General features: G+C 47.7%; 1 protein-coding gene across 1 annotated transcript in view; it reads left to right on the plus strand.

Moving 5' to 3' along the window:
• The first annotated feature begins 732 nt into the window (after positions 1–732).
• Positions 733–18,135, plus strand: part of LOC144891710 (triple functional domain protein-like) — a 32,983-nt gene continuing 15,580 nt past the window's right edge. The window contains exons 1-8 of the mRNA XM_078775698.1: positions 733–750; positions 9,473–9,582; positions 9,753–9,822; positions 10,191–10,280; positions 11,882–11,974; positions 13,259–13,370; positions 14,903–15,093; positions 16,060–16,161. Coding sequence (XP_078631824.1) covers positions 9,488–9,582; positions 9,753–9,822; positions 10,191–10,280; positions 11,882–11,974; positions 13,259–13,370; positions 14,903–15,093; positions 16,060–16,161 — 753 coding nt within the window. The 5' untranslated portion in view covers positions 733–750; positions 9,473–9,487. The remainder of the gene's footprint in view (positions 751–9,472; positions 9,583–9,752; positions 9,823–10,190; positions 10,281–11,881; positions 11,975–13,258; positions 13,371–14,902; positions 15,094–16,059; positions 16,162–18,135) is intronic.

Here is an 18,135-nt window from a genome sequence, read left to right on the forward strand (position 1 = left end):
AGAGGGGCACGGCGCTGCGCGGGGGGGAGTGTGCGTCCTGACACCGGCTCGGTTAGCCGCCATTGACAATGCGCTCCAGACCATGCGCTCCACGGGGTTACCACAAAGGGGCTGGCTGTCAGCTCCTCGTCAAGGGCGGAGCCTGGTAAACCCCCCGCACGCACCCAATGAGAAGCAACGTGCCGATTCCACGAGGCGGAGCTAACGAGCCGAGGGCGTGTCACTCCCCGCCGGATATACGCGGCCACGTAGCGGACGTGACGTCAGATGCGCCCCGAGCTTGAGCTTTGAGAAGCCAAGAGAGCCACCTCCGAGCGCTGAGAGACCTCCTGCATCTTTTGGACCGAGTCGATCCTGCCCTGAGCCCAGGTGCACCTGGAGCCATCGATACCCGCTTTCCTGCCATCAATCCCCGTGTGAGTCAGCCTTGTCCCGTTTACCTGTCGTCTGTTGGGGTTAATATAAGGTTGTGTCTAAGTGCCTATCTTCCTTTGCTGTCCCTCTCGTCCCTGTAATCTGACCTTCCATAACGAATATAATCTCCTCCGGAGGTCTTGAGAACTGAACCCTTGGAGTCGTGTCATTTGAAACCCAGCCGTGTGTCCTTTTCCTTTATTGCCCTAGCGTAGCGCGACTAGTCAACGTTCGAGTATAATCTTGTGCAGACGTGGTCATACCAAAACCGCTCGGTAAATAACATCCAAGCCACGTCTGTAACAATACGTTCACAATTTGAATGAATGCCTGGAAGTAAGAGAACCACACTGGCACGTGCCCTTTGGCCAACTAAAGTGAAGAATGTTTATCGTTTATTATTTTCACGTTTTTGCACCAAGCATGAAACCTCAAGTGAAGGATCAAAGCTCGTGTGGTGGACATTTTAAATGCAGAACATGTAAAAATCAATAGCCGCTGGTGGGCTGACGGTCATCTCTTGAGGTTGTTGTTCAGACCTCTGCTGATTTGGGGGAACTCCTTGTGGGAGCTCCCTGATCCAAAATCGAAAAATTTAAGACCGTGTGATCCTGTGGAGCATCCAGTGCAATGGCTGCATTGGGTTTCAGAGCAATCGGTTGGGAAATAATGGACGAGTAGGGATCCAAAGTTTCAGGGGGTAACCCCGACTGGGAGCCTCCATTATCCAAAACCAAAAATGGAAGCCTGAGCGATTGTGTGGGCCATCGATTTGAGGGGCTGTATCGGGTTTCAGAGCAATCGGTTGGTCAATAATGGACGAGCATGGATCCAAAGTTTGGGGGTTAACCCCTCTGGGACCCCCAATGATCCAAAATCGAAAAGCCCAAAAACGAAAAATCTAAGACCGAGTGACTCTGCAGGACCATCGAGTAGAAGGACTGTATCGGGTTTCAAAGCAACCTGTTGATAAGTAAGGGACAAGTAGGGATTCGAAGTTTCAGAGGGTAGCGCCCCCACCCCGTAGCCAAGAGCCTCCATGATCCCAAGTCCAAAAATCGAAGCCCGAACGAATGTGTGGAATATTGTTTTGTATTCATGTGTCAAGTTTTGATCTCTCCACGGCATCAAAGTTTGAGTGTTTTCCCGTTCCTTTCTTTGTCAAATTTCCGCTGCGTATTTTGTTGTGTATGTGTTATTGTGTGTTTCTATTTGGTTTTGGTTTTGTAGTTGTTGCAAATTTGTGTGTAATTAGTCGTTTCTTTGTCCGCGCCTCGTGCGGCCTGGTGTCTCGTGCGGCCTCCTCGTCTCGACTTGTGCCCCGCCCCCTATATTCTCGTTTGTTCTTTCACCTCTGCTCCTGCTTTCTCAAATCCACGTTCTCACTTAGAGACTTTTCCCAGATTGTTTTCATGGTTTTGTTTAAATATTTATTTAAATATGTTTAAACCGCAGCGGTGATCCCCCCCCCCCCCCCCCCCCCAGGATTTCCATGTTTTAAACGTTTCCCAGTGTGTACCCTGGATAAGAATAGGTACGCCGTATCCCTGCGTGTCGTAGGAGGCGACTAAGAGGGTTGGCGTCAGGAAGGGCATCCGGCCATAAAAAACATTGCCTCAAAAAGAGAACCATGACAATTACAACTACATGTGGGCAGGGTACAGCCCGAAGTGGAGATCGGTTTCTGAGGTTTGGGACATGGAATGTAGGGACAATGACAGGGAGATCAGGAGAAGTGGTGGAAGTATTGGTCAGAAGAAGAGTGGACATATGTTGTGTGCAAGAGGCGAGATGGAAGGGAAGTGGTGTGAGAATGGTGAAGGGTAGGCAGGGACAGAAATACAAGTTTGTGTGGCAAGGGTGCCTGGAGGGCGTGAATGGTGTTGGTGTCCTGTTTTCTGAGGAGTTTGTAGACAGTGTGGTGAGTGTGCCTAGAGTGAGTGATAGGTTGATGATGGTGAAAATGATGATTGGAAAGCTCTTGGTGAACGTCATCTCGGGATATGCTCCGCAGGTTGGTCGGAGCGATGAAGAGAAGGACAAGTTCTGGTGTGCGATAGAGCAGCTGATGGAAAACGTGAAAGATGAGGAAGTTGTTGTGGTAGGAGGAGACCTAAATGGACATGTGGGAAGGAGTATGGATGGTTTTGACGGAGTTCATGGGGGTTACGGATATGGTGTGAGAAATGGAGAAGGTGAAAGGATTTTGGAGTTTGCTGATGGAGCTGATTTGTTGATTTGTAATACTCAGTTCCAGAAAGAGGATAATAAGCTTGTTACATACACGTCAGGTGGATCGACGACAACCGTTGACTACCTGATGGTGCGTAGGCGAGATAGGGGGCACCTCCGAGACACAAAGGTAATCCCGGGGGAGGAGGCTGTTTCACAGCACCACTTGGTTGTCTGCGACGTAAGGGTGAAAGGTGCGAGGAGAGCTCGGCGGGTGAAGTACCAACCGAGAATGAAGGTGTGGAGGTTGAAAGAGGTGACAGTAAGGGAGGCATTAAAAGAGAGGCTGAGTAGGGTCGAGGATGATGTGGTTGAGCTTGAAAGTGGTTGGATGTCAATGAAAGCTAGTCTGTTGGGAGCCGTTGGTGAGGTATGTGGATGGACAAAAGGACCACCGAGGCACTCGGAAACATGGTGGTGGGATGATGAAGTTGGAAAGAGGATTGACGAGAAGAGGAAGAAGTTCAAGGAGTGGCAGAAGGCGAAGGGTACGGGCGCAGAAACAGCAGAGCATGAAAGTTATAAGGCAGCCAGGAAGGCTGCAAAGAAAGAGGCAGCAAAGGCGCAGGAGGCATGTAGGAAAATGTTCGGAGAACGCTTGGATTCGGAAGAGGGTCAGAGAGCGGTATTCAGGATTGCAAAGCAGATAGCGAAAGAGAGGTGTGATGTGATGGGGGTGAGCTGCTTGAAGGATGAAGTGGGACAAATCGTTGTCGACCCAGATGGAATTAAAGGAAGATGGAAAAGATATATGGAAATGCTGTTGAATACTGAGAATGAATGGGATGGCAACATCGAGAGTAATCCAGTTTTAGGACCGGCAGAGAAGATAACTGAGAAGGAAGTTGAGGAAGCGATAAAAGCAATGAAGGGTAGAAAAGCGGGAGGGCCGACGGGAGTTGTGGGAGATATGTTGAAGGCAGCAGGAAGTTGGGGTGTGAAGAGAATGACAGAGATCTGTAATCTGGTGGTGAAAGAAGGCCGCATTCCAGTGGATTGGGAACTGAGTACCCTCGTCCCTCTATACAAGGGGAAAGGTGACCCTCTGGAGTGTGGCTTGTACCGAGCGATAAAGTTATTGGAGCATGGAATGAAGGTATTGGAAAGGGTGTTGGAGAGGAGGATAAGGAAGAAAGTGAAGATCGACGAAATGCAGTTTGGATTTATGCCAGGAAGAGGAACGACAGACGCGCTTTTCATTGTGAGGCAGTTGCAGGAGAAGTACATGGAGAAGAGGAAGAAGTTGTTTCTTGGGTTTGTTGATCTGGAGAAAGCATTCGATCAGGTTCCACGCAAAGTATTGACATGGGCATTGAGGAAGTTAGGAGTGGAGGAATGGTTGATCAGAGTAGTGATGGCAATGTACAACAGAGCGCGCACAGCTGTAAGGACGAAGGACGGGAACAGTGGTGAGTTTGAGGTGAAGGTGGGAGTGCATCAGGGGTCGGTACTAAGTCCACTACTATTTGTAGCTGTGATGGAGGTGCTGGCTCAGAAAGTAAAGGAGGGTTTACCGTGGGAGTTGTTGTATGCAGATGATCTGGTGTTGATTGCGGAAAGTATGGATGGACTGAAGGAAAAGATGAACACGTGGAAGGAATGTATGGAGACAAAAGGTCTGAAGGTGAATATCGGAAAGACGAAGGTGATGGCAAGTGGTAAAGCATGTGGTGAGGTGGAAAGAACTGGGAAGTGGCCCTGTGCTGTGTGTAGAAAGGGTGTCGGAGTGAACTCCATTCAGTGTACAATGTGCGCTGAGTGGGTTCATCAAAAATGTAGTGGTCTGAGAGGGTCATTAACCAGTGTGGCAGCTACATTCAAATGTAAGGTGTGCACAGAGGGAGCTGCAGATGGAGGAAATGTTGAGTTGGATCTTGGAGATGGTGTGAAGCTGGAAGGTGTGAAAACATTTTGCTACCTCGGAGACATGCTGAATGGAGAAGGTGGATCAGACTCGGCAACGGTTGCTCGAGTGAGATGTGCATGGAAGAAGTTTCGGGAATTGAGTGGCGTGCTGATGATGAGGGGAGTGTCGTTGAAGCTGAAGGGAAAGGTGTATGCTGCATGTGTGAGAAGTGTTATGATTTATGGGAGCGAGACATGGGTAATGAACGTAGAGCAGCAACGAAGGTTGGAAAGGGTGGAAATGCGAATGGTTCGGTGGATGTGCGGAGTGTCTTTGAGAGAGAGGTAGACAAATGATGAATTGCGAAAGATGATGGGAATAGAGCCTGTGATTGATGCTGTGAAGAGGAACAGGTTGAGATGGTTTGGTCATGTGTTGAGGAAGGATGAAAGTGACTGGTTGAGAAGAGTGATGGAAATGAATGTAGAAGGAAGTAGGAGACGGGGAAGACCGAGAAAGACTTGGCTAAAGATGGTGGAAGAAGAAATGCGGGCAAGGGGGTTAACAAGGAGAGATGCAGAAAACAGGGCAAAATGGAGAAGATTGTCATGGGGACCGCAAGGCTAACCCCCGCTCTAGCAGGGAAAATGGCCTTTAAAATGCATGTTGTTGTTGTTGTATTCATGTGTCAAGTTTATGGGAGCGAGACATGGGTAATGAACGTAGAGCAGCAACGAAGGCTGGAAAGGGTGGAAATGCGAATGGTTCGGTGGATGTGCGGAGTATCGTTGAGAGAGAGGAAGACAAATGATGAATTGTAAAAGATGATGGGAATAGAGCCTGTGATTGATGCTGTGAAGAGGAACAGGTTGAGATGGTTTGGTCATGTGTTGAGGAAGGATGAAAGTGAGTGGTTGAGAAGAGTGATGGAAATGAATGTAGAAGGAAGTAGAGGACGGGGAAGACCAAGAAAGACTTGGCTAAAGGTGGTGGAAGTAGAAATGCGGGCAAGGGGGTTAACAAGGAGAGATGCAGAAAATAGGGCAAAATGGAGAACATTGTCATGGGGACCGCAAGGCTAACCCCCGCTCTAGCAGGGAAAATGGCCTTAAAATGCCTGTTGTTGTTGTGTTGTGTATTAATGTGTCAAGTTTCAGAACAATCAGCCGGGTAACAATGGAGGAGTAGCAAAAATAGCAAAAAGTTAACGGACGGACGGATGTATGGATGACCTGATGGACAGACATTCGGACATAACAACCCAATTCATAAATTAATCTCTTTGAGAATCGAGATGAGATGACCTCATAATATTTCGGTGCTGAAATATTGTGCAATGACATTGTGTACTCTGTGCATTCACAAAGACCTCTGACTATATTCACTCAAGCAAACGTTGTGTTGAATGGCTAATTTGAGAGAATTGTCGGATTGACTGTCATTGCAGAAGAAATTGATGTCATTGTTGGAAATGTGTAAACAATCATTCATTGTCCTTTCAATTTGAAGAAGGCAATAATGCAAAATGGTTACCAAAGGATCTCACATTTGAGCAAATGGCAACTGACGTAGCCATTACAAAATAGCTCCCGGAACGCTACCAGAGGGAAGGAGATGATTTATTGAAGAAGATTCTGACAGGCGAAGACAGCTGGATCTATCTTTTCACATCAAAGTTAAAAAGAGCCTGCAGAACGAGCGAAAGCAATTTTTATCTGTTTGTTTGTTTGTGAACAAGATATCCCAAACGTTGTGGATGGATTCGAACAAAATTTGGTGAAGACGTTGGGTGTGTGACACGGATGAAATGATTCGATTTTGGTGAAGATCCGGATCCGAGAATTTTTAAAAGTCATTCGTCACCATTTAGTGTTCGGGCTAAAATCAGCAATTTGTGATTTATTCAGTTCGCTGGCGATAGTTCACATACTCTTCGCTTCGCTGGAATCTTTAACGTGCGCCAACTAATGTCGGCAGACAGGGCGCCGTGTAACGTCCATCCAAGAGAGGGCACACACATTGATTATTCACCCAGCCTGTGAAACTCCAGGATGACAGTTTATAGCTGGGTCGGGATTTAAACCCAGGTGAGGCAGCTTTGAGGCGAGTGTGCTTACCTCTCGGCCATCCTGCCATCCCCAGGAGAGAACACACCTTTTATTCTTATTGGCATCCCAAAACATCACCTCATCATGTCCCAGAGTTAATTTTTTGTTTCGGAAAGAACAGAAGGTGACCCTTCTTCCGCATATTTAGCAATTGGGAATTTACGTTAAGTTTGAGCATGTAATCAAGCCCATCCATGAGAAGGATATATTTTTTATTTATTTTTTTTTTGTTTGTTTGTTTTTGTATACTGAATCGAGGCTCGTGGAAGAGCTGACAACCACGAGGGAAAGACAGCACAGGGGGACCACGAGGGAAAGACAGCACAGGGGGACCACGAGGGAAAGACAGCACAGGGGGACCACAAGGGAAAGACAGCACAGGGGGACCACGAGGGAAAGACAGCACAGGGGGACCACGAGGGAAAGACCACAGGGGGACCGCGAGGGAAAGACAGCACAGGGGGACCACGAGGGAAAGACAGCACAGGGGGACCGTGAGGGAAAGACAGCACAGGGGGGCCACGAGGGAAAGACAGCACAGGGGGACCGCGAGGGAAAGACAGCACAGGGGGGCCGCGAGGGAAAGACAGCACAGGGGGACCACGAGGGAAAGACAGCACAGGGGGACCGCGAGGGAAAGACAGCACAGGGGGACCGCGAGGGAAAGACAGCACAGGGGGGCTGCAAGGGAAAGACAGCACAGGGGGGCCACGAGGGAAAGACTGCACAGGGGGACCGCGAGGAAAAGACAGCACATGGGGGCCGCGAGGGAAAGACAGTACAGGGGGACCATGAGGGAAAGACAGTACAGGGGACCATGAGGGAAAGACAGTGCAGGGGGACCATGAGGGAAAGACAGCACAGGGGGACCGCGAGGGAAAGACAGCACAGGGGGACCGCGAGGGAAAGACAGCACAGGGGGGCCGCGAGGGAAAGACAGCACAGGGGGACCGCGAGCAAAAGACAGCACAGGGGGGCCATGAGGGAAAGACAGCACAGGGGGGCCGCGAGGGAAAGACAGCACAGGGGGACCACGAGGGAAAGACAGCACAGGGGGACCGTGAGGGAAAGACAGCACAGGGGGACCGCGAGGGAAAGACAGCACAGGGGGACCGCGAGGGAAAGACAGCACAGGGGGACCGTGAGGGAAAGACAGCACAGGGGGACCACGAGGGAAAGACAGCACAGGGGGACCACGACGGAAAGACAGCACAGGGGGACCACGACGGAAAGACAGTACAGGGGGACCACGACGGAAAGACAGCACAGGGGGACCACGACGGAAAGACAGTACAGGGGGACCACGACGGAAAGACAGCACAGGGGGACCACGAGGGAAAGACAGCACAGGGGGACCACGAGGGAAAGACAGCACAGGGGGACCACGAGGGAAAGACAGCACAGGGGGACCACGAGGGAAAGACAGCACAGGGGGACCACGATGGAAAGACAGCACAGGGGGACCACGAGGGAAAGACAGCGCAGGGGGACCACGAGGGAAAGACAGCACAGGGGGACCACGAGGGAAAGACAGCACAGGGGGACCACGAGGGAAAGACAGTACAGGGGGACCGCGAGGGAAAGACAGTACAGGGGGACCGCGAGGGAAAGACAGCACAGGGGGGCCGCGAGGGAAAGACAGTACAGGGGGACCGCGAGGGAAAGACAGTACAGGGGGACCGCGAGGGAAAGACAGTACAGGGGGACCGCGAGGGAAAGACAGCACAGGGGGACCACGAGGGAAAGACAGTACAGGGGGACCGCGAGGGAAAGACAGTACAGGGGGACCGCGAGGGAAAGACAGCACAGGGGGGCCGCGAGGGAAAGACAGTACAGGGGGACCGCGAGGGAAAGACAGTACAGGGGGACCACGAGGGAAAGACAGCACAGGGGGACCACGAGGGAAAGACAGCACAGGGGGACCACGACGGAAAGACAGTACAGGGGGACCGCGAGGGAAAGACAGTACAGGGGGACCGCGAGGGAAAGACAGCACAGGGGGGCCGCGAGGGAAAGACAGTACAGGGGGACCACGAGGGAAAGACAGCACAGGGGGACCACGAGGGAAAGACAGCACAGGGGGACCACGACGGAAAGACAGCACAGGGGGACCACGAGGGAAAGACAGCGCAGGGGGACCACGAGGGAAAGACAGCACAGGGGGACCACGAGGGAAAGACAGCACAGGGGGACCACGAGGGAAAGACAGTACAGGGGGACCGCGAGGGAAAGACAGTACAGGGGGACCGCGAGGGAAAGACAGCACAGGGGGACCGCGAGGGAAAGACAGTACAGGGGGACCGCGAGGGAAAGACAGTACAGGGGGACCACGAGGGAAAGACAGTACAGGGGGACCGCGAGGGAAAGACAGCACAGGGGGACCACGAGGGAAAGACAGCACAGGGGGGCCACGAGGGAAAGACAGTACAGGGGGACCGCGAGGGAAAGACAGTACAGGGGGACCGCGAGGGAAAGACAGCACAGGGGGGCCGCGAGGGAAAGACAGTACAGGGGGACCGCGAGGGAAAGACAGTACAGGGGGACCGCGAGGGAAAGACAGTACAGGGGGACCGCGAGGTAAAGACAGTACAGGGGGACCGCGAGGGAAAGACAGTACAGGGGGACCGCGAGGGAAAGACAGTACAGGGGGACCGCGAGGGAAAGACAGCCTAGATGTGTATCTAGGGACACAAATGTTCGGCTATTTGTGATTAATATTGATTTGCGTGTGGGTGTTTCGAATTGAAGATGATACGTTCAGGTGCATACTCGTATTTAGAAGATTTAAAAAAAAATTCACATCTTTTTTGTCCCAACACGAGCGACTCATTTGATGACGTGGATGCGTCTCTGTGGCGAAACCTCTTTGCAGATTTATTTATGGGAAATGTCAAGCGGCGTTGAGGAAATTCCGCCTGGTATTTTCAAAAAGGAAGAAATTGTGTTTGGCAACATGAAGGAGCTGCACGAGTTCCACAACAAGTACGTGGTGAATCCGCTCTACCCGGGATTGCATTGCACGTTCTCCGTGAACCGCAGCACTCGAGCCTTTGGGAATGGTTGAGGAGAATTGATGAATCGGATTGTTGTGTTTTTAGCCACAATCTTACTCTGATGAGCACATTTGATATCCGTGTTTGATCCATGCGCAGGATCTTCTTGAAAGAGCTGGAGAAGTACGAGCATCTGCCTGAGGATGTTGGACATTGCTTTGTGACCTGGGTGAGTGCGGTCTTTGGGTTAGTCAGTGCGGCTGTGGCATTGGTTACCATTGTGGTACACTTGTTTACTTCACATAAGACAAATGATGATCTTCATTTGAGTTACCATGGTAACATGAGCAGACTACAAACAAATCAGGATAAAATTTGGGATTTCAGCTTGGAATCTCGGTATCCAAAGGAATCGACCAGATAGATGTGCCTAACGGTACAACTATTGTAAAATCTAGTCCCATCCTTCATTTCATATAAAATCTGTATCTGCAAACATTTTATATTATTTTATGGCTGAAGATCTCTTCCTTATTAACCCGTTTCCTCGACCGACCCCCCGCCCTGTCCCCCTTATCCCCCCACAACGTTTTGCAGGCTCACAAGTTTCAGATGTACGTTTCTTACTGCACGAACATGCCGGACTCTTTGCAGCTCTTCATGGATCACGGTCGGACCTTCTTTGAAGTGAGAGAATAAAACCACCTTTAGAGGCCATTTTTCCCCGCAAAGCGGGGGTTGGCCTTTTTCGGGAACCATGGTTGTTGTTGTTTTTTGGTCCCCTTTTTGAAGCAATGTTTTACGGCCGGATGCCCTTCCTGACGCCAACCCTTTTTGCCGCCTTTAACGACAAACAGGGAATTACCAGTTTGAAGTGAGAGAATGTTGTTCCAAAATGGCCAATCTGTCTGCTATATTGTATCTCTGTTTATGATGCTCAACTTCAGCTCTTCTATCACCCAAACCTCCTCCCTCAAACTTCTGCTCCACCTCGTGTGAGCTTTTTTGAGCCCACTTCGTTTCCATTTCCTTTGTACCTCCACAGCCGAAGGCTCCGGCACCGTTGTGTTTTCACGTCGTCCGTCCTTCACTTCGTGCGTGTCGTATTTTTCTTACCGTGATAACTTGTGAACCACTCAAGGGATTCCAACCAAACTTGGGAAAAGTATGAACTGTAACACAAAGACGAACTGATTGGATTTTGGGTTCAACAGGTCAAAGGTCATGTGACCTTTGAACACCATTTTCTAGATCATAACCCAAGTTAGAAGCATCTAATGTCTCTCTCCTACTTATCTCTCTTTTCTCTCTCACACTGTTTCTAATGTGACCTTTGATTTTTATCATGCGACCTTTAATCTATCTATAATTCCACTAATCTCTGTGTGTATGTTTGTTTGTATGTTTGTATGTTTGTATGTTTGTATGTTTGTCTGTGACCGCTGTTTCTCGACAACTACCGGTCCGATATACTTGAAACTTGCCAGGTATATTGCTGGGGACCCGAGGATGTGCCTTTTCAAGGTTTTAAATTAATCGCAGAAGTAGTTACCGAGCTATGTCTAAAAAACGATTCAACCAATCAGAGAGCAGCGAGCTATCACGTGTGCCGAACGTGGCGAACAGACTCTGCCTCAGATGGCACATTTGAGAGCGTATTCATTTATTTCCCGTCGGCAAACTATGTTGGCGCTATGTTGGCGTTAAACGATGTTTTAAAACTAATTAAAACTAATTTGCGATTCTTTCGCTTTCCTGCGATATGCGACCTTCCGGACAGTCAAATGAGGACGTCACTTCCGGACTTACGTAGCGGCGAGCGGGCGCCATTTGGAGGAGCTGGGAGGACTCAGGCGTGATAGAGTGAGCCTGAGTGAGTATATCAAGACAAGAACAAGATCTAGAAGGAGGTATGTACGGTGCGATTCATATAATATATTGTTTAGTTATCGTCGATGAGGAATTTGGGGGCCCGATTAACTGCAGCGCCATCCGAGCTGCGGCGTCGGGACGATACATTCATTGTACGGTAACATCACGCACTTACGGGCACGTCCTATATATATAGTACGGGCATGCCCTAGTTGATATCAAACGTAACAGTGGCGTTGGCATGTAACGCGGGCAGAGGCATATCTAGTGACGCGTTCACGTCAAATTACATGTTCTAGTCGGAATGCTTCAACATGTCGGCGAGGTTTGCGGAGCGGCCGCATAATGGCGTTAATTTGCAGGTGGTCAAGTTGTTCAGGGAATCTTTTAACCATAAGTTTTTCTGTTCCTCCCAGGAGACCCGGCTGAGGCACGGCTTGCGTCACTGCATTTCATCCTACCTCATTACACCTCTACAGAGGCTCACAAAGTACCAGCTTCTTCTCAAGGTATCCGTGACTGTCCCCTTTTGAGTCCATTTTTGCATTGCTTGGTTTCCTCAACGAATGCAAGAACCACAAATATAACTCACACAATGTTGTTTTTTAAACACCAAAGGCTTCAATTTCTCAGATTTTTGTTGTGGTGGAAACATTTTTCCAAGGCTATATGGACAGAATGATCCCTTTCTGCATCTGTATTTTCTAATAAAATAAAAAAAACACCTTTAGAGGCCATTTTTCCCCGCAAAGCGGGGGTTGGCCTTTTTCGGGCACCGTGGTTGTTGTTGTTTTTTGGTCCCCTTTTTGAAGCAATGTTTTACGGCCGGATGCCCTTCCTGCCACCAACCCTGTTTGTCGCCTTTTTACGACACACAGGGAATTACCAGTGAACTGGTACTCAATTAGCCGACCTCGGAAGGATGACAGGCTGAGTCAACCCCCCTGGCGTTAATTCAGCGATCGACCGGGATTCGAACCCAGGATCCTAGGATCCTAAGCTGGCACCCTAGCCGCGAGCCCAACACCAGGCTTGTATTTTCTAATAGCAATGTCTTTTCTTTTTTTTGTTAATACTGTTCATGTGGTTATTATCCCCGCACTTTTTGAAAAAATAAAAATACAAAAAAAACGGGGGCATATTGTAACCAGCTCCGTCCGTCCGTCTGTCTGTCTCTGTCTGTCCATCCGTCACGCTGTCTCTTCCTGAACGGTTAAACAGACCTTCACCAAACTTGGTGGTTATGATCATCACATGGTGCAAGTAGGTGAAAGAGCAGTGTAATATTTGGCCCCGCCCTTTTTTTTTTTGGTATACAAGATCGAGGCTCGTGTAAGAGCTAACATCAATCACAAAAAAACAAACGGACACACAAAACATACAATAAAGGGAGCGGGAGACAAGATGGGGAGAGAGAGGGAAGCACACAAGTACAACAGCAGTGAACAAGGACAACAGAAAATCTGTGGAAGGGAGAGGGCTTGGGGGGAAGGAGGCATGGGAAGGCTGTGGGGGGGGGGGGGGGGGGGAACAGGTATAAAACGCATGGGCACTGTAAATTTTTAAATGAAACTTTGTATATGATCCACCACACGGTAACCCGGGTTGACCCGTGATTTTTAATCATTTTACATAATTAATTAATCTATTTTAGGGGGAGTGTAACCTGGGTTCGTGTGATAGGAAAATCCTTTGTGTCCCATACGATAGTCTGTACGACAGACCAAAATATGGAGTAATACCATAACAGGGATTTCCTTGATGTTTTGTGCCTAATTGTCTTTACCCGGTAGGATCTTCTGACCTGCTGTCAAGACGGCACTGGGGAGTTGAAGGAGGCTCTTGCGGTGATGCTGAGTGCCCAAAAGAGAGTCAATGATGCGATGCATCTCAGCGTGCTGGACGGTAGGCCACAGTTTCTGATTAATTTCAACAAAAACGTTTTCTCTCTGCTACAACACATTATCATGCTGATAAATTCTGATTTACTGAGGTTCATTAACTTGATAGCAGCGTGCGCGTCTTCGCGAATACACTTGGAAATTACTTGTCGTCTGTGTTGATTTTTTTTACATTGCAGTATTGTTAAAATCGAGTAAAATACTTCACAGTGAAGTTTATTTTGCAAGGCAAAGTGATCCTGATTCCTGATAAAGTGATCCTTGTTCAGTGTAATATCCAGTTGATTGTTTTCTGGGTGTTTTTTTTCTGGCCCTCACTGAGTTTCCAAGAAACCAAATGTTATCCTTCTCACCAGGCCATAAAAAAGTGTCCATTTGGGCTAGATACTTGGTGCGCATGGAGGAAGAGAGAATGGCAAAAGAGAGTGGATATGTTGTGGGAGTGAAGGAGGAAAAGAGGTCGACCGCAGCTGAGAAAGGAAGATTGTGTGAGGAGGGCTGTCAACATGGTGGGGCTGGTTTGGAGAGTGGAGAAATATCATGGTCAAGGCAGGATAGAAAATCGGTACCATTGGACCTCGCCCCTCAAGAGAAGAAGAAGAAGCTTTCCTTATAAGGATAGCCCTGGTGTGTGTGCGTGTGCGTGTGTGTGTGTGTTTTCTTCAAAAGAAAGATTGACAAGGACGACGTCATAAAAAAAAAAAACCACCTTTAGAGGCCATTTTTCCCCGCAAGCGGGGGTTGGCCTTTTTCGGGAACTGTGGTTGTTGTTGTTTTTCGGTCCCCTTTTTGAAGCAATGTTTTACGGCCGGATGCCCTTCCTGACGCCAACCCTTTTTGCCGCCTTTAACGACAAACAGGGAATTACCAGTGAACTGGTACTCAAGGACGACTCAAGGACAAGGACGACGTCATAACTGTATATTAAATGCACGTCTGTTTGTGGTGAGACCCTTGATCTTCTCATGTTATTTATCATAAGTGTGTGGATTAACTTATTCAGGGGAATGCATGCGTATTGGAGCAGGACGCAGTTATGAATGCAGTCTGCTTGTTGCATCATTTCTGTGGCATGGTGGTGCCACTGACGCAATGCTGCTGCGTATTTGGGAAGCAGTTGGGCCAGGGTATCGACATACAATGGCGTACCTTTTCATTACGGACTGTGGGATCTTTCACGTCCACCAGCGAATGCTAGCACACAGGACACCCAGATGAACGTCCCTCCAGATGACGGTACACTCATTGACGCAACAACCTGCCTCAAGTTACCACCAGGAAGACCGTTCATCGTCGCATCGAGGATCAAATCCAGACCCGACAGGTCAAACACAAGTACGCTTCACCCAAGTCATCCCTTGAACTTACTTTTACTTTATCATTACCGACGGATACCTTTTCCTCCTTAGACTTTCAGTGTTTGTGTATTGGGTATTGTGGACTTTATTTTGCAAATTCACAAGTTTGATGCAAAATTTGCAAGTTCAAAAGAAAACCACAAACCGTAGTGGATTTACTTAGTCGTCTGTTCAACAGGATTTGACGAGAACTTGGATGCCCAGGGCGAGCTCATCCTGCGAGAGTCATTCCAAGTGTGGGACCCCAAGACTCTCATTCGAAAAGGGCGAAAACGCCGCTTGTTCCTCTTCGAAATGTCCCTCATTTTCAGCAAAGAGATTGAAGACTCCTCTGGCAACAGCAAATACCTGTACAAGAACAAGCTATTGGTGAGGCAAATAGTCACTACACCTTCATGTACACCTTATTATTACGGTTCAGAAGAGAGGCATTAAGTTTAGTATGGTGCTTGTGATATCCCGCTTTTAGAAAAAAAAAACTTTCTCAAAAATAAATCTTTTTCTTTTTTCTTTGAAGAATTCAAATATTTCTTATTTTAATTGTATTTTTTTATTTAAATTCTTTTGTTACCAACTATTTATCATTTTACTTTTTTCTTTTTCAAATATTTAATTTTTAAAATATATTTTATTTATTTTTTCTTTTTTTTTTAATTTTCAATTTTTTCATTTTCCAATTACGTATTTCATTTTCAGTTTTCAATTATTTACAAACTTGTAACTGATTAGAGAAAGCTAACTACTTTTGAGGATTGTTTTTCAGCTGTACTGTAATATTGGTATTGTGAGTTGGTTTCTGGCTTTGATTTTGTTCCTTGGAGATCGGCATGTTTTCAGGATCGGCTGATCCTGAAAACATACCGATCTCCAAGGAACAAAATCAAAGCCAGAAACCAACTCACAATACCAATATTACAGTACAGCTGCAAAACCGATCTCCAAGGAACAAAATCAAAGCCAGAAACCAACTCACAATACCAATATTACAGTCGTTCTATGTAGGTATTCTCTGGTAATTGTTTTGCACATTTGTTGATGACATATTTGGTGTCTCTCTTTTACTCCGAGGTGCTTGTACGATGCTTCGTTTTCTAGACTTCTCTTCCTCCAATAAATCGTTATTATGACAACCAGAGTTTGCCACGACCATCATAGGTTGTCGCACTACCAAATCCAAAGACATCCAAGTATCCTGAGGGCCTTTGTCGAGAAGGGGCGGGGGGGGGGGGGGGGGGGAGGGTTGGAGATAGAAAAAAGGGTTCAGAGTTAAACTGTTGGAGTTTTCTTTCTTTCACATTCTTCACATCATGGACCACAATGTCTCCCTTCTGACAGACCTCAGAACTGAGTGTATCAGACCACGTGGAAGGTGACCCTTGCAAGTTCACTCTGTGGGTGGGACGCACACCAACATCTGATAATAAGCTTGTGCTTAAGGTGGGCCTATGTGTTTGTGAACTCTCTGGGAATCCATGTTGTATGTTGTTGTTGCGTGTTGACTGTTGAAGACAGATAAAATGATGTAGCATGATACAAAACTTCTGCTACTTCAATATATAGAAGATATATTTTATATAGAAGATATATTTTAACCTCTAGTAACTTTGCAGTCAGTACGACGGGATTCGTGTTGCGATTACATTTATTATAATACTAGCAGAATACCCGGTGTTGCCGGGCGGGGGAGGGTACGGGAGGAGGTGGGCGGGGAGGCGAGGGGGTGGAGGGGGGAGGGAGGAGAGAAAGGGGCAGGGAGAGGGGCAAGGGGGGGCACGGGGGGAAGGGGAGGGGAGGGGTGGAAGGTTAAGTGTGTTGCCGATCAGGAAGAAGAAGCCGTACTACCAACTTCGTACACTTCCGGAATTGTTTCATTTATTTGTAGTCAAATGTTTGGTGATTGTTTTGTATTTATTTATGCGAATGTGTACTTTTGTATAACTGTCATTAATTTAAAAAGGCTTCGGCACTATCGAGCCTTTTTTTTTTTTTTTTTTTTTTTTTTAACTCCAAAAAAACGAACTTTTTTTTTCAATTTTTTTTTGTTTTGCCTAAAACACTCCCAGGCACTCACTGACGAACCTCTGAAAGTTTGATGAAGATCCGTTCAGCCATCTCTGAATAAAACGCGGACAAACACACACATCTCCCCTTCCTGTTCAAGCTGGAGTTCCTCGAGGCAGTGTTCTGGGCCCTGTGCTTTTTCTGGTCTTCATCAATGATCTCTCTGACTCTCTTGAAAATCCTCTCTATCTCTTGGCTGATGACTCCACACTCTGCCGCTCCATTCCTCATATCTCAGATCGGCAGTCTGTAGCCTCCTCACTCTCTGCAGACCTGAACAAAATCACAGACTGGTCAAACAAGTGCAACATGTCTTTCAATCCTGACAAATCTCACACTCTTACTATGTCTCTGAGAAAAGACCGACTGGACAACCCTCCCATCTACTTTCTGAACAATCCTCTCCAATAAGTTCTGTCACTCAATCTTTTAAGTCTCACTATTTGCCATGATCTTTCTTGGGAAAACCACATTTCCAATCTGGCCTCCAAAGCCAGTCGCCGACTGGGCATCTTCCACCTTGCGAGGTCCTTCCTTTCCACACCTGAGCTCCTCACCATAAACAAGGCTTTCATCCACAGCTCAATGGAATACTGTTCTCCCCTCTGAGCTGGTGCTCCTGCCTCACACCTTGCTCGGCTTCACGCTGTTGAAACCAAAGCTTTCAGAACCATTGGAATCTCCCGCGATGAAGCTAACTCTGAGGGCCTTTCACTACTCACCGCAGGCGGGTAGGTGGTCTTTCTCTCTTCTACCGACTCCTATCCGGCCTAGATCGCCCAGCTCTATCTGTGCTCTGTCCCCCAAATATTCTTACAGGTTGCACAAGATCTGCCAGTGACCCTCTCCTGGTGAAATTGCAAAAAATCAAGACTCTCTGCTCACCTTCATTCCTCTTTACTCCCGCCTCTGGAACAAACTCCCTCACTCTCTTCAATCCCACTCCTCCCTCCAGGTCTTTTAAACGGCTGTTAGCACCATGTCTTATCTTCCCCCATCCAAAACCTTGATCTCCTCTTCTCCCGTTAATTCACCCCAAATCCATCTTTTTTTGAAATACCGACTTTTTTCTTTCCTGTCTTGGAGAATTATTAACAATTTCTGGTGTTATGTTACTAAAACTTCAAGAGACTCGGTTTAGCAAAATCAATGTTTTATTCACTTTTCAGAATTTGTTGTATACTTGAGAATTGTTGTATACTAAGCCGAGATCTTTAATGAGTCTTTGTTCGTCTTTGTTGAAGCTCGTTTGGTAGGTCTTGGTTGAAGCTCGGTCTGTAGGTCTTTTGAAGCTCGTTCAGTTGCTGACCAGTCTTCAGTTGTTCCCCGTCCACTCTGCTAGTCCACTGC

The sequence above is a fragment of the Myxine glutinosa genome, chromosome 4, assembly GCF_964187855.1.
Source record: "Myxine glutinosa chromosome 4, kmMyxGlut1.1, whole genome shotgun sequence".
NCBI classification, from domain to species: domain Eukaryota; kingdom Metazoa; phylum Chordata; class Myxini; order Myxiniformes; family Myxinidae; genus Myxine; species Myxine glutinosa.